The sequence below is a fragment of the Equus asinus genome, chromosome 21, assembly GCF_041296235.1.
Source record: "Equus asinus isolate D_3611 breed Donkey chromosome 21, EquAss-T2T_v2, whole genome shotgun sequence".
Lineage (NCBI taxonomy): Eukaryota > Metazoa > Chordata > Mammalia > Perissodactyla > Equidae > Equus > Equus asinus.
The window spans coordinates 49,727,714-49,748,087 of NC_091810.1; the positions used below are offsets into that span (position 1 = coordinate 49,727,714).

General features: G+C 44.2%; 2 protein-coding genes across 7 annotated transcripts in view; one reads left to right on the plus strand and one right to left on the minus strand.

The window, feature by feature from the left end:
* The window catches only part of ARIH2 (ariadne RBR E3 ubiquitin protein ligase 2), a 49,176-nt gene extending 42,191 nt beyond the window's left edge, over positions 1 to 6,985 (minus strand). For 2 of the 5 annotated variants that reach the window (XM_070493064.1, XM_070493063.1), the window contains exons 1-3: positions 6,118 to 6,299; positions 3,013 to 3,076; positions 1,241 to 1,584 (exon numbers count right to left, since the gene is read on the minus strand). Coding sequence is in view for 2 of the 5 variants with exons in the window: in XM_014840358.3 (XP_014695844.1) it covers positions 1,241 to 1,489 (249 nt within the window). In the remaining 3 variants the exon portion in view is untranslated. Of the gene's footprint in view, positions 1 to 1,240; positions 1,585 to 3,012; positions 3,077 to 6,117 lie in introns of all 5 variants that reach the window. The other 3 variants (XM_014840358.3, XM_014840360.3, XM_070493062.1) reach the window with 3 other exon arrangements.
* A 10,534-nt stretch (positions 6,986 to 17,519) lies between these two features.
* SLC25A20 (solute carrier family 25 member 20) overlaps positions 17,520 to 20,374 on the plus strand; it is a 35,794-nt gene continuing 32,939 nt past the window's right edge. Inside the window, exon 1 of one of the 2 annotated variants that reach the window (XM_044754633.2) lies at positions 17,520 to 17,774. In XM_044754633.2, coding sequence (XP_044610568.1) covers positions 17,670 to 17,774 — 105 coding nt within the window. In that variant the 5' untranslated portion in view covers positions 17,520 to 17,669. The remainder of the gene's footprint in view (positions 17,775 to 20,374) is intronic. The other variant, XR_011496443.1, reaches the window with a different exon arrangement.

The following is a 20,374-nucleotide window of genomic DNA, read 5'->3' on the forward strand; positions in this document are numbered from 1 at the left end:
CAGCAGCTTTACTATAGCTATGGTGCAGAAATCCCAAACCCAGAGGTTCTAACAGGTCTCCATTCTTCAGAGTTTTCTGCTGAGCACAAAAGAGTCTGCAATCACTTCCAAGAGTGAGCCACAAAAAAAGCTTCAGCTTTCAACTTCCAGCTAGATGCTAATAAAGCCCTCATATCTAAATCGAAGGTATTAGTAGTTAGCTTTTTGCTGACCATCTAGGAAAAAATTCCCTAAACCATTAGATAAAATAACTTTTATAGAAATCATACATAGCATACCTTAGTTACTCTCATTTAAATACCAACAAGAAAACGATTTGGTTGAAATCATGCCAATGTGCCCTTAAACTTCAATTTGAGGAGAAAAGAAAATCCATATAACAGTTCCTGAAGGAAGGTCAGCAAAAACAGTAAAGTAAGAGAAATGTTCCCACTTTCATATAATGGCCAACATCAGAGGAGAAAGAAACATGCTGGGAAATTGTCTAAATGACCGTAAAAATATTCATAGTACATAGTGTTCTATGTGATATACCATGTACTAGTATAATATTACATAGTACACAATGTACATAGTGAGGACAATAACTGGCTTGAGGTACAAGACATTGAAGAGTATGCTAGTTTAAGCATTAAAAATAAGATTCTTGCTGGAATAACCAACTTTGTTAGTTCTTTATAATTTCCGTATTAATATCCCCCAAAATCAATGAAATACAAGCTATGAGAACTTACTTTTATTCTCATATTTATTACTAAAATCTCTTTCAACATTAAACATTAGTCATCAGTATATAAAACAAATGAGCTCATTAGCCCAGAGGCACTGATTATTCAGGGCAAACCAGGGTATCTGGATACCTCTCAAGACATTTATCAGTCACTCACACATGGTTGTGTAGAAGATGGTGATTCTGATGTTTTCATCTCATAAAATTTCACAAGATTCACTTTCCGAAACAAGTGTTAATCTATGCAATTCTGCTTTTATGTTATTTCTAGTCTATTTTTCCTGCTTTCACCCCACCACCACTCCTTTCAAATTCTTAGTAGTTTGGGAATCTGAGAGCCTTACATATGCATATATTAAAAGTAAATGCATCAAATGCATTCAAATGATGTAACGTAAATTTGGTTTCAAGCTACAGGGTCATTCAATCAGTCTGGAGGAGACAGTTAGCAATGGCTCATATTTAGATTTAATTTGGGGGATTACACTTGGAATTGACAACATTGCTCACCTTTAGGACAGAGGCTAAGTTGGTCATGTGCTCGTTGAGGGCACCCTCGGACTCCTTGTAGGTCAAGCAGGTGAACTGGTACTCCTCAGGATCAAAGGCATCGGCTCCCTGCTGCTCCACATCGCTAGCCACTCCCACATAATAGTCCTCTATGTCCCCAGGGTCCTCGTCCTCTTCCTCCTCCTCACAATTTGGGTCATAGTCTTCTTCATTGCTGTCAGATCCCTGGCTATTCATGTCCACAGACATCTCAGCATCCAGTCAAGTTGCAGATCAGGAAAGCAGTTTTTTTCCCCTCCCCCCAAACTTCACCACTTTCTCAAATGCATTAGTGTTTTTGTCTTCTAAAGGAGGAAAAGAAAAAAATAAGTGTTACTCACTTTCACTATGAGAAGCTGCAACAGAAACCATTCAAGAATCAAAATGGCATAGCCGTGGCCCTACCCTACTATGACCTATTCTAACTCTGGTCTCATACAGGAAACCTCACCATCATCTCCCTGCCCAGGTTTATCAAAGGGAAACCCTTTTCTAGAGGGGCAGAAGTGGCAGACAATGGTAACTTTACAAGAAGGGCCTGGCGTGAAAGAGTAAGGCTGTTTGCTCCGTGTCAAGAAGTCAAATTCCCATGGACTTGTCCTTCCTGCTGGAGTCCTTAAGAGACAAGCACATCCCAACAGCTGGCTGCCCACTGGGGAAACAACGTAAAAGGTGAACTACCAGAGTTTAAAATCTCCTTGGTAATCATGCCCCACTGAGTGGTGACACAGACAGTACATAAATAGGGATACAGCTCCTTCCCACTATAATATCTAGGAAAAGAATATCACTGTTTCACAGACATCACTCTATCTGGAAAACAGGTGCATAATTAGTACAGAAAAAAAAAGCAACATGGGGCCAGCCCAGTGGCACAGTGGTTAAGTTTGCACACTCTGCTTCAGCAGCCTGAGGTTTGTGGATTCAGATCCTGGGCACAGACCTACGTACCACTCATCAAGCCATGTTGTGGTGGCATCCCATATACAAAATAGAGGAAGACTGGCAGAGATGTTACCCCAGGGCCAAACTTCCTCACCAAAAAAAAAAAAAAAAACCACTCCACATAGCTCTTCAACATCCTCCTCTAGTCTGCAAAGTTAACTGATTTTTCAGTTTTAAAGGGTTCTATAGAAGAGGTACCCTAGAGGCAAAGAAACTGACCCAATAATGAAGGAACACTATAGATATTCTGCCTTAGCAGGATCAAGGCTAGGGAAAACCAGAAATCTATTTAGGGTGAAGAAACAAGAGTTCATATGGAACCAGCTACTGAAAAATCTTCACAGATCAAAATGTTACTCAATTATGTATAAATGAAAAAGAGAACAATAGTTGAGAAAGCAAAACGGTCACAAGTCCTAACTTCATCTCAGAGACGATTTTGGAAAATATCCATTAACTTCTCTGCACAAGTACTATCCCAAGTGACCATTGGCAAGAAACAATATCAAATAATAATTTAAATCTAAAAACCCAAAAGGATCTTAAAATGCAAGAACATCTGAATTGAATGGTATGTAAATAATTTACATAACTAAATCCGGACTAAATACAAAATTTAAGTGCTCAAATCTTTTTGAAAAATCTCATTAATGAGAGGCAGTAATGTAATATTCACAGTTTGACTTTTAACAAATTGGTTTGTATGGCAGAACTACCTAATCACAACTGAACTTAACTACGATATTTTTCCTTTAGGAGAAAAAAGTTAATCTTTAAATTAAAAATACCTGTAATTCTTGAAGATCTTTCAGGAAGATGTCACCCAAATATTCTATGTCATATAATTTCCATCTAAAAGGAAAAGAGAGAATTCTATTTATATATTTTTTAATTGGTACCCTGCTTTCACAAATTTATTCTTTTAAAAGCAAAGACATTTAAAAGGACAAGCAGCAAGGGACCAGTAGAACTATGAAATTATTTCTTTATAATAACCCCACAGAAATCTTTATGTCATAATTATATTGACAAGAGTTACGTGGCCTTCTAAAAAAAGAAGCATTCAGGGGCTAGCCCCGTGGCCGAGTGGTTAAGTTTGCACACTCCGCTGCAGGCGGCCCAGTGTTTCGTTGGTTCGAATCCTGGGCGCAGACATGGCACTGCTCATCAAACTACGCTGAGGCAGCATCCCACATCCCACAACTAGAAGGACCCACAATGAAGAATATACAACTATGTACCGGGGGGCTTTGGGGAGTAAAAGGAAAAAAATAAAATCTTAAAAAAAAAAAAAAGTATTCAAAGTTAACAGCTGACAATAATTTAACCTGGGGTACTAGCGATGGAAAAGGATACTCAATTCCCTCTCTCAGTTTGAAAATCCACCACCTTACCCCTATCGTTCAGATTCCCTAAGCTAACTACCACAATTTCAATCCTAAACGTTACATAGAGGTTAACAAAGTAAACTGTACCTGACTTAAAACTGGACTCATATTATAAAGGCACCTCCACCGTGGTAAACTAACATTTACAGAACACTGCCAACATTACAGATCTCACTTTACTCACGAAAAAATTATTTTCAAATAAAAAATGTCCCCAATAGGATGCACACCAAGCAATATTAACACCCATTTCCCACCTCTCTTTGGACTGCCCAAGGGCCATCTGACTTTCTCAAAGACACAGATCCCACTATCCAAGACTAAAAAATTACTACTTGCTTACCAAATTAGAAATTTTATGTCTACTTCTTTATCCTTTAAAATTTCTTGGAAAACCAGAGCTTACAACTTCCAAAAAAATACCTCAAATGTAGACAAGCAAATATAAGCTAAATGAAATCCAAGTCCAAACAATGATTGTGGAAGGTTATTTCCAAAATAGTTGAGGAATAATTGATTTCTTTTAACCTCTTTTCTTTTCTATTTCCTCAGGGAAGCCTGCTCTGGCCTGTTAGATTTGAATCAGGTCCCTGATTTTGCCGCCCCCCCACCTTTTTTTTTGGTGAGGAAGAGTGGCCCTGAGCTAACATCTGTTGCCAATCTTCCTCTTTTTTCCCCCCACCCCAAAGCCCCAGTACATAGCTGTATATCCTAGTTGTCGGTCATTCTAGTTCTTCTAAGCAGGATGTCACCACAGCATGGCCTGATGAGCAGGGTGTAGGTCCACAGCCAGGATCTGAACCAGTGAACCTCTGCTCTGTTACCTGTATTTTTATGTAACATATTACTTATTGGGCAAATAGTATCTATGAATTTTGCTCCCATCTAAAAATTATCACTACCAATAACAGCTCTCATTTAATGAGACCCAATTTCAGGTGAGGTTCATTCTCATTAAATCTTCACAACCCTACAAAGTGGTTATCATCTCCTTCTTACAAATGAGGAAACTAGAGTTCAAATAGGTTAAGTAACTTGCCCAGAATCACACTGCTGGCAACCAGTAGGACCCAGCATGACACTTCCACCAGATCCATGGCCTATGGGGATTCATAACTCCCCATCACCCTCCCAGGGAGCCTAATACTATCCACAAAGCCCCCAGAATCACAACAAAAGAGCATGCTTTTCACTTTCTCCGGATTTCTCCCCTGGATTTGGGCTTACAGGTTTCCCATAGGCCTCTCACTAACTAAATACTCAAGAAGCAGGGGAAAACTTCATGCTCCCCCTCCAAAAAAAGAAAATGCCCCTTTGTACTTACTGAGTGTTCTAGGTCCAGATTTAAATAAAAACTTAATTTTTAATCTTTTCAAAGTTAAATATCCCTATTCTACCCGAAAGAGCACTGACATTGTTCAAACGGCCTAGTATGTTATTATTTTATTAACAGAACTGATAACAATGCTTTGATCTCCTTCAGATGTTGAATATTATCCCTGTATCCAACACAGAGAAGGAGTAATAGAATTACCTCAGAGCCAAAGTCATGTATTCAAAAGACCTGACACTCACCCTGGACTAAAAGATCCAAACTGAAGACTTCTCAGCTTACAGCTGACAACAACAAAACACAGACCTTTTGGTTAGTCTGACAATGTTTATTCCAGATACAATATTTAGCAATGAATGGTCGTTTACTAAGTCTACATCTCCGAAGAGAAATACTTGGCACAAAAATAGTTTCAAAACCCTACGCTATATCTGTCCCGTCTGATGTGGCAGCCACTAGCCATGTGTGGTTATTTAAATTTAACCCAACTTAAAAATTAAATAAAATTTAAAATCTGGTTTTTCAATTACACTAGCCACAAGTCAAATGCTCAATGGCCACATGTGGCTAGTGGCTACCCTACTTATCAGCATAGGTATAGAACCTGTCCATTGTGGCAGAAAGTTCTACGGGACAGGGCAACAATCAGTAGTGAGGTGAAATCATCAGAGAACAAGGCTGCCTCTCCCGCAGCCAGCACAGCAGCGTCCGGTGAGGCGCCGGGATATCCGCGAGGACACGGAATCCAAGCGCTGGGGAACCCTTCACAGGCGGGCGTTAATTAGCCGCGCGGGCGGCACTGCAAGAGCTCCCAATGAAGACTCGAGTGGGGAGCCCCGGAAGCGGCGCGTTTTCCCCGGCGCAGCCGGCGTGGAGGGCCCAGATGCGCCGGCGCTAGTCGGTCAGAGGTACTGGCCTCCGACCTCTCCGCGAGCTGAGAAGGCAGCGGAAGGAAGAAAAAAGGAGACGCCGGGCGCCCGCCTGCAGCCTTCAGCCGCCCCTCAGCGGGCGGCGAGGGCGCTGAGACCGTGTAGAGGCGGCCGGGGTCACCGGGGCCTTGCAGGCGGCGAGGAAGGCGGAGCCCCGGCCGGGCTAGGGAGGCGCGCGGAGAGTCCACCCCCTCCCCCGGCCCGCCGGGGTAAACAAGGCCGCAACTCGAGCCGCGCACTTACCCGGAGCCGCGGCCCCGCGGCCGCTGAGCCCGGGCGGGCCAGAGCGGGTCGGGCCAGGCCAGAGGGATAAGACCCAGGCGCGGCAGCGGCGGCGACGGCGGGCCGACGCCGGTCAGGGCCCGCGCTGCTTCCTCCGGCGGAGCCGTCGCCGCAGCTCCGGAAGTGCTCGGCGCGGTTGCGTCACTTCCGGCCTGGGGTTGGCCCGGGGTCGACCCGCGGTCGCCAGGGTTGCTGTAGGCACTGGGCAATAGCGCCCCTCCGCCAGCCGTCGGACCCAGAGTCTTACCGGGGTACAGCCGGTGCCAACTGCGGCGGGAGGCAGCAGAGGAGCGAGTTCGGCTTATTGGAGGATGATCAAAGCGTCTCTTCCGGCTGTCGCCTACCAGCGCCGCCCGCCGGGATATTTTTAACCAGCGTTTTTCTGATGGACTTCTCACTTCACTGTTTGTACTCGGGTGTCAGACACGGAGAAAACATCCTGACGTCCTTGGAGTGGATAAAAGATGGTTGTTTCCCGGCCGTTATCTGGTCGAAGGAGAGTTGGGCCTTGGGGATCAGCGCGCTGGGCCGGGAATTTCTGCCGACGTTCTGAGGCCGTCGCCTGGTGGCCCTCATGCCGCAGGACCACGCTGGGCTTCCGCTTCCTTCTACCGCGGCCTGGTTCGCCGCCCAGTTTTCCGGCTTTCCATTTACCTTACAAGATTGAATCTTAACTGCCTTGCTGCACACTTACTTCCGACAGTGTAGGAAGTGCCATTATGACTTCCAGTACCTTCTAGGACCTGTTGTCAAGTATTATGGATAGGTAGAGCCACGAAGCCTCGCTCAAGTTACTGCTGCACCACAGTAGAAACGCCAGTGTGAAGCCAGTGATGTTAGGGAGCCTCCTGGCTGTGCAAGTCCGTACATAACCCAAACTATTTACACCCCATACACGAGTTGTGTATTTACCGATAATCAAGATATCTATGTGTAACAGGCTTTCTTATTTAGTTCTTGCTTCTTGCGTGTATTTGTATATTTCTTATATGTGATTTTCAGCTTCCAGTTTAACTCAGGTGCCAATCTTAAGGAAAAAAATGTCAAATTAGAAACTCTTGCTTTGGGTAACTGGTAATAAATCTTCTCCAGTGAATACAAGGGAAACAGTCTTTCTGTAGAATTATTGCATTTGCAAAATAGAGAATGAGGTCACATATCAAGCACAGGGGTGCACACACAGCATATTGGAATCTTGGGGCCGGCCTGGTGGCGCAGAGGTTAAGTTCACAAGTTCAGCTTCTCCGTGCCCGGGGTTCGACGGTTGGGATCCCAGGTGCGGACATGGCACCCCTTGGCACGCCATGCTGTGACAGGCGTCCCACATATAAAGTAGAGGAAGATGGGCACGGATGTTAGCTCAGGGCCAGGCTTCGTTAGCAAAAAGAGGAGGACTGGCAAAAGTTAGCTCAGGGCTGATCTTCCTCAAAAAAAAAAAAAAAAAATATATGTATATATATATATAGGAATCTTGTTTATTATGATTGGTTCACCTGTCTTTCCCCTGGTAAAGGTGAGTTGCCTTTAAGGACACAGATCTAACCTTGTTTTCAATATTACTTTATTAAATAAACATTTATTGGGCTGATAACATTTTTAACTAGTGGCAATTTCTCCCCAGGAAATAAAGATTTAAAAATTAAGCCAAGGGCTGGCCCCATGGCCCAGTGGTTAAGTTTGTGCGCTCCGCTTCGCGGCCCAGGGTTTCACTGGTTCAAATCCTGGGCACGGACATGGCTCTGCTGGTCAGGCCACGCTGAGGCAGTGTCCCACATGCCATGACTAGAAGGACCCACAACTAAAATATACAACTATGTACTGGGTGGGGGGATTTGGAGAGATAAAGCAAAAAGAAAAACCCAAAAAGATTGGCAACAGTTGTTAGCTCAGTTGCCAATCTTTAAAAATAAGTAAATAAATAAAAATAATAAAAATAAAAATTAAGCCAAAACTTTTAAGGATATGTATAAAAATATGTGCATATATATGTGCTTTGGAATGGTGCTTCTAGTAGGAAATAGTTTGCAGCATCCCAAATGCCCAAAAGTAAGGGTTTGTTAAATTATGGTAAAATATACAATTTTTGACAATTGTTAAAGAAAGCCATTAATAATGATGCTGTACTAAGGCATCTATTGACAAAGAAACATATTTGTGATATACTCTTAAGTCATAAGAATAAGATATAAAACGATGTGTATGATATTCCATTTTCAAAATATATATGCATATAAAATATATACATATGAAAAACAGTCTCTCATGGTTTCTGTGAGACAGGAATCTGGACAGGCCACAGTGGGAATGGTTTATCTCAGCGCCTTGATGTCTGGGGCTTCAGCTAGAAGAGTTGAAGGCTGGGAGCTGCAATCATAGGAAGAGTTATTTACTCATGTATCTGGTGGTTGATGGTGACTGTCAGCTGGAGCCCTAGCTGGGCCTGTTAATCAGAACACACACACACACACACACACACACACACGATCTCTCCATGTGGTAACATGGTGGCTGAGTTCCAAGGACAACTGTCTTAAGAGAGAGTGAGCCAGGTGAAAGTTATCTCCTTTTATGACCTAACCTTTGAAGGCACACATTGTTACTTCTACCACATTTTAATAATCCAAGCAGTTACAAAGGTCCTTTTGGTTCAAGGGGAGGAAATAAGGTACCGCCCTTGATGAAGGAATACCAACATCAAATCACATTGTGGGAAAAGCGTATGGAATGGGATATAGGTTGGTGTGGCCATCTTTGGAAAATATAATCTATCTGGGGCCAGCCCCATGGCTGAGTGGTTAAGTTTGCGCGCTCCGCTGCAGTGGCCCCAGGTTTCACCGGTTCGAATCTTGGGTGCTGGCGCCGCTCATCAGGCCATGCTGAGGCGGCATCCCACATGCCACAACTAGAAGGACCCACAACTAAGAATATAGAACTATGTACCGGGGGGGCTTTGGGGAGAAAAAGGAAGAAAGTAAAATAAAATCTTAAAAAAACATATAATCTATCACACAGCATATATTACATATATATCTTATACATACATCTTTCATCTTATTCATGTTTGCCTTTATTGATTATAATTACACTAATTATTGATAAAGTTGTAAAAAAATAATACAAAAGTATTAATAGCAACATGAGAATATTTCCATTAACCTGCTCAGACTCCCTTTACCCTATCCAGAGTTGTTGCCACTGTCTAGAGTTTGGTTCCCATCCTTCCAGGACCCTTTCTATGCATCTACATACATATCTATATTGACAGCTATACACACACATTTACACAAACTTCTTTTTTCGTTAATAGGCTATTATAAATATCATTCTGCTTTTTTCACTTAGTAGAAGGTGCTATTATTATCTCTCTTTCACAAATTAACAAACTAAGGAACAGAGAGGTGTGGTAATTGCTCAAGGTAATAAAGCTAGTATGTGGCCAAGCTAAGATTTTAACCCTGGCCATCTTGCTCCAGAGCCTACACTCTGTCCACAGTGCTGGACCCTTCTCAGTATTTCCTGGTATGAATGTATTGTCATCTGTTTGACCATACTCCTTTTGCAGGTCATCTGTTTCCAATTTTTCACAATTACAAATAGTGCCGGCGGGAACACCTTTGGATGTACTTCTTTCTGCATAGATGTGAAAATGTTTTGGGTTATATTACTAGAAATGGAATTGGTGAGTCAGCTGCTGTGCTCGATTTACGTTGTGATAGATACTGCCAAATCACCTTTTAAAAATGCCTCTGGTTCTTTGAGCCCAGCTAAAAGCCAGGCACCATGTTGTTAGATATAATGGTGAGGAAAAGAGATCAAAGTCCCTGCAGCCAAGGAGCTTAGGTCTAGTAGGACATGCAGAAATTAGAGGAATCGTTAAATAAGTATGAAATTGCTATGAGGAGTACTGCACAGGAGAGTCAGAGGGCTCTATCTTCAGCCTCTGCTCCATCTATGTAGACTCATTTCCTAGTCTTCTCATCCAATCTCTTTACCTTAGTACCTCCAATACATTGATGACTTCCAGGTTTTTATTTCTAGCCCTAACCAAAATCCCTGAACTCCACACTCAATATATTTCATTGTCCATTCAACACTTCCATTTGAATGTTATATTGGCACTCAAATTTAGCATGTCCCAAACAAAACTCAATTTTATCCCCAAACTTGCCATCCCCCCAGTACTTCCCAGCTCAGTAATGCCACTATCTTTCACTGTTTACTCAGACCAAAAATTCACAAGTCTCCCATGACTCTTCTTTCCATTTCAAATTCCCCATTCAATCCGTAAGCAATTCCTATGTGCTATACCTCCAGAACATGTCCTAATCTGGCACTTCTCACCACCTACTGCTGTAGTGCAAGCCACTATCATGTGTCCCCAGATGTGAGCAGGTCCCTTAACTAGTCCCCATGCTTCTACCCTTGCTCTACTATGTCTGTTCTCTACATTGCCTAGGAAGGTCTTTTTAAAGCATAAAACATGCCGTTTCCTTGTTCAAAATCCTCCAAAGCTTTCTACCACAGGCCAGCCTTATAGGATTTGAAGCCAGATGCCCAGGGTTAGAATCCCAGTTTGGCATATTCCTAGCTGTGTGAACTTGGGCAAGGAACCTCATCTCTCTGTGACTTAGATTTCTCATTTGTGAAATGGGGATAATAATAGCACCTTCCAATGAGTGAAACAGCAGAATGATATTGACAATAGTTTTTTTATTAATGAAAAAAAGGGTTTGTGTAAGTGCGTGTGTGTGTGTGTGTGTGTGTGTCTAGCTGTAAATACATATGTGTATGTATATGCATAGAAAGGGTCCTGGAAGGACATGTATGAAATACTAATATTTTATATTCCTGTTTTTTAGGTTGAGTTCTTTAATCCATCCACAATTTGTGTTTGGTAGGATGTGTAGAGAATTTAGTTTTATTTTTTCTAATTTGATAGTCAGTTGTCCAACACCATTTATTGCATAGATCATCCTTTATCCACTATTTAGAAAAGCTGCACCTTTATTGTGATCTAAATTCCCACGTATACATGGATCTGTTATCTGGACTCTCGGTTCTGTTTTGAGGGTCTGTTTGCCTATTCCAGCTCCAATACCAAAATGTGGTTTTTTGGGGGGTTTTGTTTTGTTTGGTTTGGTTTGGTGAGGAAGATTGGCCCTGAGCTAACATCTGTTGCCAATCTTCCCCTTTTTGCTTGAGGAAGATTGTCACTGAACTAACACCCATGCCAATTTTCCTCTATTCTTTTTCAAAGATTTTATTTTTCCTTCTTCTTCCCAAAGCCCCCCAGTACATAGTTGTATATATTTTAGCTGTGGGTCCTTCTAGTTGTGGTATGTGGGACACTGCCTCAGCATGGCCTGATGAGCAGTGCTAGGTCCGCGCCCAGGATTTGAACCAGTGAAACCCTGGGCCGCCAAAGCAGAGCACTCGAACTTAACCACTCAGCCACAGTTTTTTTATGTGAGATGCCACCACAGCATGGCTTGATGAGCTGTGTGTAGGTCCACATCTGGGATCCGAACCCACAAACCCTGGGACACCAAAGCAGAGTGAGCAAAGTTAACCACTATACCACCAGGCTGGCCCTCATGGTTTGTTTTTGATCTATAGAACAAGCTATCCTTATGATCTTTTTCAAAAATTCCTTAGCCAATCTCTTACAATTTTTCTTTCATGTAAACTGTAGATACAGGTTAATGTGTTTCTTTTTTTAAAATCCACTGGGGAGAATTGAGTTTCCAAGATTAATTTAAGGGTAGTACTAATATCCTCAATATCGAGTCTTTGCAACCAAGCAATATATCTTTACACTTATTTTGTTTTTTTAATGCATTTGAATTTTTACAGTGTTTTTTGTGTGTGTGGGTTTTTTTTTTTGGTGAAGAAGATTGGCCCTGAGCTAACTTCTGTTGCCAATCTTATTCTTTTCTTTTCTCCCCAAAGCCCCAGTACATAGTTGTATATCCTAGTTGTAGGTCATTCTAGTTCTTCTATGTGGGATGCCGCCACAGCATGGCTTGCCAAGCAGTGCCATGTCGGCACCCAGGATCTGAACCAGCAAACCCCAGGCTGCTGAAGTGGAATGTGCACACTTAACTGATGTGCCACCAGGCCGGCCCCTTCCACAATGTCTTTTTAAGAGAATTTGTCAGGTTGATCATTTGGCTTTCTAATTTGCTTTCTAGGAGTGACTATGCTTTAATTCAACTCACCAATGGAGTATTTTTATTTTTATTTTTTGAGGAAGATTAGCCCTGAGCTAACATCTGCTGCCACTCCTCCCCTTTTTTTTTGCTGAGGTAGACTGGCCCTGAGCTAACATCCATGCCCATCTTCCTCTACTTTATATGTGGGACACCTACCACAGCATGGTTTGCCAAGCAGTGCCACGTCCGTGCCTGGGATCCAAACCGGTGAACCACGGGCCACTGAAGCAGAACGTGCACACTTAACTGGTGCGCCACCGGGCTGGCCCTACCAGTGGAGTATTTTTAGAATTCAAGATTTCTTGTGGGTTCTTTTTTCCTGGATGCCATTTACTTTTAGGTGTATTGAGTTTGAGATTCCTGTGGGCAGTTGGAGAGGCAGGGTTGGAGCTCATAAGAAGTATAGAGATTGGGGAGAGTTCAGCACAGACCTGAAGTCTGAGGCAAGGAAGAAAGAAAGAAGAAGAAAGGACCAAAGAAGAAACATTGGGAAAATTAGTTCCTGTCATTCATGTTTAATTCCTAAGGTCTAGGAACAAGGTTTCTTATCTGAGGTCCAAGGATGGCTTCAAGTTCTCATGAAATTGAAAGCAAACCTGGAAGTGCATATGCATATGTACATTTTCCCAGAGAGAGGAGACCAGGATTGACAGCTAAGAGCCGCTGGTTGGACAATGTCTAGCATATGAAAGTAATTCAATATACATCTGCGTCCACATATTATGGAATGGGGAGAGGAAGGACACTCTGTGCTGATGGAGAAAGACAGTGTAAAGCCCTGGGGTAAGGAAGAGGGCAGTTAAATAACAGGTCTGTGTGGTAAACCAGGAGAAGCTCAGTTTGCTCAGAGATGAAGAAACATGCTAGGGAAGATCAAGGTTGAAGAAGTGAGCTAGCATGAGATTTGAAAAGCTTTGACTGCCCCTGAACCACTTGAATTTTATTCTGATGCAATGAGGAACTGAGGAGGTTTTTTTGCTAGGGAATGACATGGATTAAATTTAGGAAAGTTTTCTTGCTATGTGTAAGTCTGGTAAAATGAGGAGGTAGGAAGACCATTTGTTTAGTGGATTATTGGTTACCCTATGAGGATTTAAGAGAACCTGGTGGGCTTGAGGAGAGTCCACATTGAGCTCTGTCATGGAGGGGCCCATGTTTACCAGGAGGGCTGTTCTATATCAAACACCATCTCTTCCTGAAGCTGCTCTGAGTGCAAATTGACTCTAAATTAGCTTGTCTTCTGCAGCCAGAGCACTACAAGCCATAAATGAGAGAAACAAGGTCCCATTACTAAACCCTGAATCTTAGACCTTCTGTCCAATAAAACTCCTGAGCTCAGTCCAGCAATGAACACAGAGTTGTGAAACTGGAGGTGCTCAGTAAACACGTGGCCTACATACTAACACAGTCCTGCCCTCTCATAGTGGAAATTCCCCATAATCTGTGGGAAACAAAGATGATGATGTTGGCTGGGGTAGGAAGTCAGGAGGAAACCTCAGGCCTTCTTGAGAGCTGACAACCTGTTTTGCACCTGAGCTCTCTCCTAACAGCCCTTTCTTTATCCAATGTCTGAGATTCTTCTCCTCAGCCATACTGAAGCCCTTTGAGGACAGGAACCCACTTTCTAACTCACTCAACAATCATCTTTTTAAGCACCTACTGTGCGTTTGGCATGATGCAACCTTGCTTTACATCTTGTGAGCTGTCTCCTTGCATAGCTTGAACATTCTTCCTTCTACCTTGGAGGTTCTTAACAATGGATGCTTCTCAAGCTCAGACTCAATCTCAGAGCTTTAAAGACTCTTGTGCCAGAATTCAATTCCAGAGTTTCAGATTTAGAGCCTTGGAAATTCCAGGGCATTTAGAAGAAGCTTGCCAGGTGATGCCACACACACCAGATACCACTACCACGACCTCAGGGATCCTGTCTTATCAGCGGCCCTTTCTCTTTTCTAGATATTTCCCTCAGCCTCAGTCCCAAACACTGAAATCTAAACCCTCCTTTAACCTTTGTTCCTTCCTCTTCCCTGCCAAGCTCCTCGAACCAGTAATTTACTCTGAATGCCTCTGCCTTCCTGCTACCTGTTCAGTATTCAACCCACCACTGTCAGCTGGCAAACTTCTAAATGTCACCAATGACTAATAGTTAAACCTAGTGAGCATTTAAAATTCCTTAGTTTGACCCAGTATTTGACCATTTCATCCCTTGGACTCAAAGGCACTATTCTCTCTATTTTCTTCTAAAACACTCATAGAAACTCTGCTTTGGGGGATTCTCCTTCTGTGCCAGGCCCTTTTCCATAGTACAGTCTTGCAGAGGTGTATATACATCTTTATGCTGAAGACTTCCTCGCCTTTGTCTCTGGCTTTCACCTCTCTCCTGGTTCCCAAGCTGTGCATCTGACCATGTAGGTCCCCAGATGTGCCATGGGCACTGCAATTGCAGTGTGTCTGAAACCCAGAGCTGCTGCAGGTTTTCTGGTAATGCCTCTGGGTTCTATTCCCTTTTCCATCCTTCTATGACCCCTGCTTCAGTTCATGCCTTCACTGCCTCTTGCCTGGACCACTGTAATTCTCAACTAGTCTCCCTGCTTCCAGTCTCCCCCAATGCAAATTCATCCATTCAAAATATATTTTCTAAAACAAATCTGCTCATGTCACCACTGTGCTTAAAATTCTTCCATGGTTCCCTATCACCTCCTAGAAAAAGCCTATAGCACAAGGTAGACAGGCTTTTGGGTCTTGTCCCAGCCTCCTTGCCTTCCACTCCGCTACAGGCCTTCTGGACCACCCAGACCCAGTCACTTTCTGATCCCCATCCTAATCATTGATAAACAAATGGCAAGCAATAGGATATATTGTTTGTTTGTTTGTTTTGAGGAAAGTCAGCCCTGAGCTAACATCTGCTGCCTATCCTCCTCTTTTTGCTGAGGAAGACTGGCCCTAAGCTAACATCTGTGCCCATCTTCCTCTACTTTTTATATGTGGGACGCCTACCACAGTATGGTTTGCCAAGCGGTGCCACGTCCGTACCCGGGATCTGAACCAGCGAACCCCGGGCTGCCAAAGCGGAACTTGTGCACTTAACTGCTGCGCCACCAGGCCAGCCCTCAATAGGATATATTGGAATATATGAGGAAGCCATTGGTGTAAAACTAACTTGGTCTAGACTTGTTTTTTCCAAAAGGGCCTGACGCAGCCGTCGAGCATGCATTGTACATCTGCTTTAAGCATTTGCTATGTTCCAAAGACAAGAACAAATGCCCTTAAGATAAAGGTGCAACTTCCACCACACTGGCATTTCTTTAAGGAAAAGCCTCTTTCCCTAGGCTGGGAATTGATTGCGGCACTCACCTGTGACCACCCAGCTCGAGACAACAGACTTGTTACCTGCTGTGTCCATCAGTCGCTGTGCTGACAGGGCAATCTCATGACTATTGACATTTCAATCATATGTGATACATGCTCTTTGACTGTAACCACTCTGAACACCCCCACTTCCTTGGAGTGCTCCATTCCTTTGTGGAAAGACTCTCCCAGGCTATATGGTTCTCAAATAAGGCTCATAATAAACTCACCCCAATTTTGATTTATAGATTGGCTATGGATTATTTGCGTCAACATCCTGTTACTCATCTTTTCACCCCCAGCATACATGGTCCTTCTTTCCCACTCCAGGCTTCCCTGTAGCCTGGGAGTGGTTATAGAGGAAGACTGTCATCAGGTCAGGTTGGCAGTGAGGTACCTGCTGCAGGGTAGAGGTGTGTCTATTGTTCACAGCTTTTTAATTTGAAAAATTTCAAACATACAGAAATGATGATGGGGCCGGCCCGGTGGCACAGCAGTTAAGTGCACACGTTGGGCTTTGGTGGCCCGAGGTTCACTGGTTCAGATCCCGGGTGCAGACACGGCACTGCTTGGCAAGCCATACTGTGGCAGGTGTCCCACGTATATAGTAGAGGAAGATGGGCACGGATGTTAGCTCAGGGCCAGTCCTCCTTAGCAAAAAGAGGAGGATTGGCAGCAGATGTTAGCTCAGGGCTGATCTTCCTCAAAAAAAAAAAAAAAAAAAGAAAGAAAAATATAGCAAATACTTGGCTATTGTCCACCTAGACTCAATAAGGTAAAAACATTAACATCATCCTTAACTCTTCTCTCACATACCTTAAATTCTATTCATTAACAATTCTTTTAAATTCTTCCTTCAGAATATGTCCAGAATCTGAACAATTCTCACCACCTCTTTGCTATGCCCTGACTCAAGCCAGCATCTCCGATCATGACCTTTAGCTTCCTCAAGGCTCCTTGCTTCCTCCTTGCTCCCTACAGTCTATTCTCATCCAGCAGTCAGAGGGATCCTGTTAACTCATAAATCAGACTATGTCACTCCCCTGCTCAAAATCCCAGAATAGCTCCCATCTCCCTCAGAGGAGAGGCTGATGTCCCCATAGTGGCACGCAAAACCCAGTTTGATATACCACCATTACCTCCATGTCTGCATCAGCTACTCCTCTTCCTCTCCCTCATTCTGTTAACAAAGGCCTCCCTGTGGTTCCTCAAACAAGCCCGGCACAGCACATCTCAGGGCTTTTGCATTTTCTTTTCCTCTGCCTGGAAGGTCCCTCAACCTCCACCACATAACTATGGACAGGACTCATTCACTCACCTTCTCAGGTCTTAAATCTAGTCACCTACTCAGTGAAACCCTCCCTTACTCACCTAATTAAAATTGCAAATTACTCGCCCCCTCATACTCTCTGACCCTCTTTCCGGGCTTATTTTTCCCCATAGCAGTTATCACCATTTGATACACTATGCATTTTTCACTAACTTATCTTTGTTATGGTCTTTGTCTTTTTTAAGCTCCACAAAGACAGGGCCTCGTGTGCTGTGCTACTAGTTACTAGCTCTAGAAGGACGCCTGGTACACAGCAGAGCGCAATCTACCTCTGCGGAGTGAGTGCAGGAATAGGAGCCCAGAGGGAGAAACACTTAAATCCAGGACGACTTCCTGAAGGAGTGAGTCCACCCGCGGGCACTTCCAAACACCGCCTAGGCAGCGTCACGGCCAGCCCCTCTCCTCAAGCCACGCCCATGGGGGGGCGGGGTGAGGCCTCGACCGGAAGCAGCCTCCCCCAGCGGAAGCCGGGCGGGGCAGTCTAGGCCCTCCTCCCGGCCTGCCCCGGGCTAGTGCCCCGCCCACAGGAAAGTGGGTGAAAGGTCGGCGGCGGAGGCGCTGTGGCCCGGGCAGTGGAGCGGGCCGGCGGCGAAGTGACAGGCGCTTTGACGAACGGATGAACCATGGCAGACCAGGTGAAGCCCATCAGCCCGCTCAAGAATCTGCTGGCCGGCGGCTTTGGTGGCATGTGCCTGGTGTTCGTGGGGCACCCGCTGGACACGGTCAAGGTGCGAGGGGGGCTGGGGCGTGGGCTATACTGAGGAGGACTGGGCGAGGCGCGGAAAGCAGGGTCTCCCGCGACACGCGGCCTCGGACAGAAGGGGACCTGTGGGAGCTTCTGTGAAAAATCTAGGGAATCTCCTTTTTACTCCTCTTGGGGGTCGGGGGAAGCTGTTCCTCGCTCCCCCAAGAGCCGGGCCGCGCCAAGTGACAAGCTTTCAACCGCTCATGAAAGGCTCTGATTTAAAGTTCTCGTCTGGCAGCCTCTCCTGACCTTGCACCACTTCTTTGGGGGTGGGAAAGAAAAAGTGCCTCCCCAAAGCTCTGATTTCAGCAAACCTTAACATTATCAGCAAGGTTGAAACAGGTCGCCTGTAAAGCCTGCATCAAGAAGAAAGCTAAAGACAGAGGCACGTATTCTAAAAAAGTCTTTTGGCACATTCCTCTGGGGCCAGAGTCCCCATCACTATCTCTTCGCATCTTTCCCGCCCCAGAGAGGAGCTTGGCCATCTTCAGCCTGTCACCCCACGTTAGCCTGAGTGGCCTCTTGTGGGAAGCAATGATGCCCTCAGAGACTCAGCCTCTTCCAAGGAGAGCAAGTGACCAATTTTGCCCAGGGTCAGGCTCATTCTCACAACTCCCAGGTAAGGAATCCATGGTCAAACTGAGGCTCTGGAAAGGAGGAAACTCATCAGGGCTTGTTCCCTGGTCTTCCCCACATCAGGCCTCAACTCTTTCCCGTGCAACACTTTCAGCAAGGTCTTGTTGGAGACTAAAGTCCATGCCCTGTGACTTAGCATTCAAAACTTCATCCTAGTTTTCTAACCTTATTTCTGGACACACATTTGGAGGAAATTGACGATCATGGCCATGGTGGGCACACATTTGGAGGAAATTGACGATCATGGCCATGGTGGGCCTGTGGGGAGCAGACATGAGCCTTATAGAGTGGGAAACCTGGGTAGAGGGCTTATTAGAATGTCAGATCGGGTTTCCTCTATAGGGAAATAGCTTTAGGGACACTTACTCTTGGCAGATTTGGACAACAAAGTGCTGCCTTTAGTCTATGAGAAGAGCCAGGGTTATGCTTTGGCAAGACCAGGATTAAAGCTACTAGACTGGTTGGGGCACTGTGAAACAAGTCATATGTTTATTCAGCTAGTGGTAAATGCTGTGTGTGTTAGTGCTTCTTACACAGTCGTTCTAAGCAGCACTGTCTAGTAAGGGAGAGGAATTGTCTGGTCTCTCTTCCTGCTCTTGATCTACGTAGGCAGATTAGTTCCAGGCATCTGGGACCTCTCTTTAAAGAAAAAAGATTTAAACTCTTATTTGCTGCCTTATACAAATGTTGCTCCTCTCTCTGTATCCTCTTGCCCTTTCTCCCCATGAGATGTCACTCTTAGGGAGGAACCAATGACCTCTATGCTGAAATGTAAATGACTGAAAATGCTCGCTGATATTTTCAATAGCCAGAAAGCCTCTTTTGAGCTTAAACCAAAATCACAAATTGCTGACTCCTGTCCTTTTGATCTCAGAGAGCCAGACGGACTTGAATCAAAGCCTGGACTAGAGCACTTTTAGAGGTCCAAGGTGACTAGCTGTGGCCTGAGAAAGCAAGAGCTGTGGCACTTCAGAGTTGGAGCTGGGAAAGGCTCTATGGCAGGTGGCAAAGGGCTAGCTGAGTTCTGCCTGGAGAAGTAGGGAGACCTAGACATTCTGGGCAGGAGTGAAGGATGATATAGGCTTGGCAACGGGAGTCCGACTGTAAAATAAGACCAGCCATGGAGGACTTTAATGTTCTTGCTGGCCTGGATGGCTGATGTTATGATGAGACAAGTTTGAGATTTATACAAAATCACAAAAAAAGGTATCAGTCGGAGGTTTTGATCCATTTCTCTCTCCCTACTAACTGGGGGAGGTTGTGCCTGACCGTGGAGGATCTAAGGCCGCTATAAGGGATTTTGGATGTAAAGCAGTGGGAGGCTCTGGACATTTCTACTGTTGTGTCCTATAAACTCCTCAGACTTGCATGTCACCTCCATTGCCTAGAGAGTGGTTTCCTTAGTGTGGCATGTAAGGCCCTAACACATAAAAGAATGAGAGATTCTAAAGAAGTAAAGGAACAGCATAGTGAAGATGGTGTTTCAGAAAGATTAGTATGGTAGCACCCTAAGAAAGATTTCCAAGCAGAACTCTGAGCAGAAAAAGCAGCCAGGAAAAAGACTGCAGAAGTGACTGAGCGTATCAGTTATCTATTGCAGTGTAACAACTTATCCCAAAACTTAGTTGCTTAAAACAGCAGCATTCATTAACTCTCACAGTCTTTGTGAGGCAGGATTTTGGGAGCAGTTTAGGTGGGTATTCTGGCTCAGGGTTTCTTGTGAGATTGCAGATGTTGGCTGGGATCCAGAATATGTAAAGAATTCTTACAACTCAATAATAATAAGATAATAATGTAATTAAAAAATGGGCAAAGGACTTAAATAGACACTTCTGCAAAGAAGATATACAAATAGCCAATAAGCACATGAAAAAATGTTCAGTCATTAGGGAAATGGAAATAAAAACTACAATGAGATACCACCTCATACCCATTAGGATGGCTACT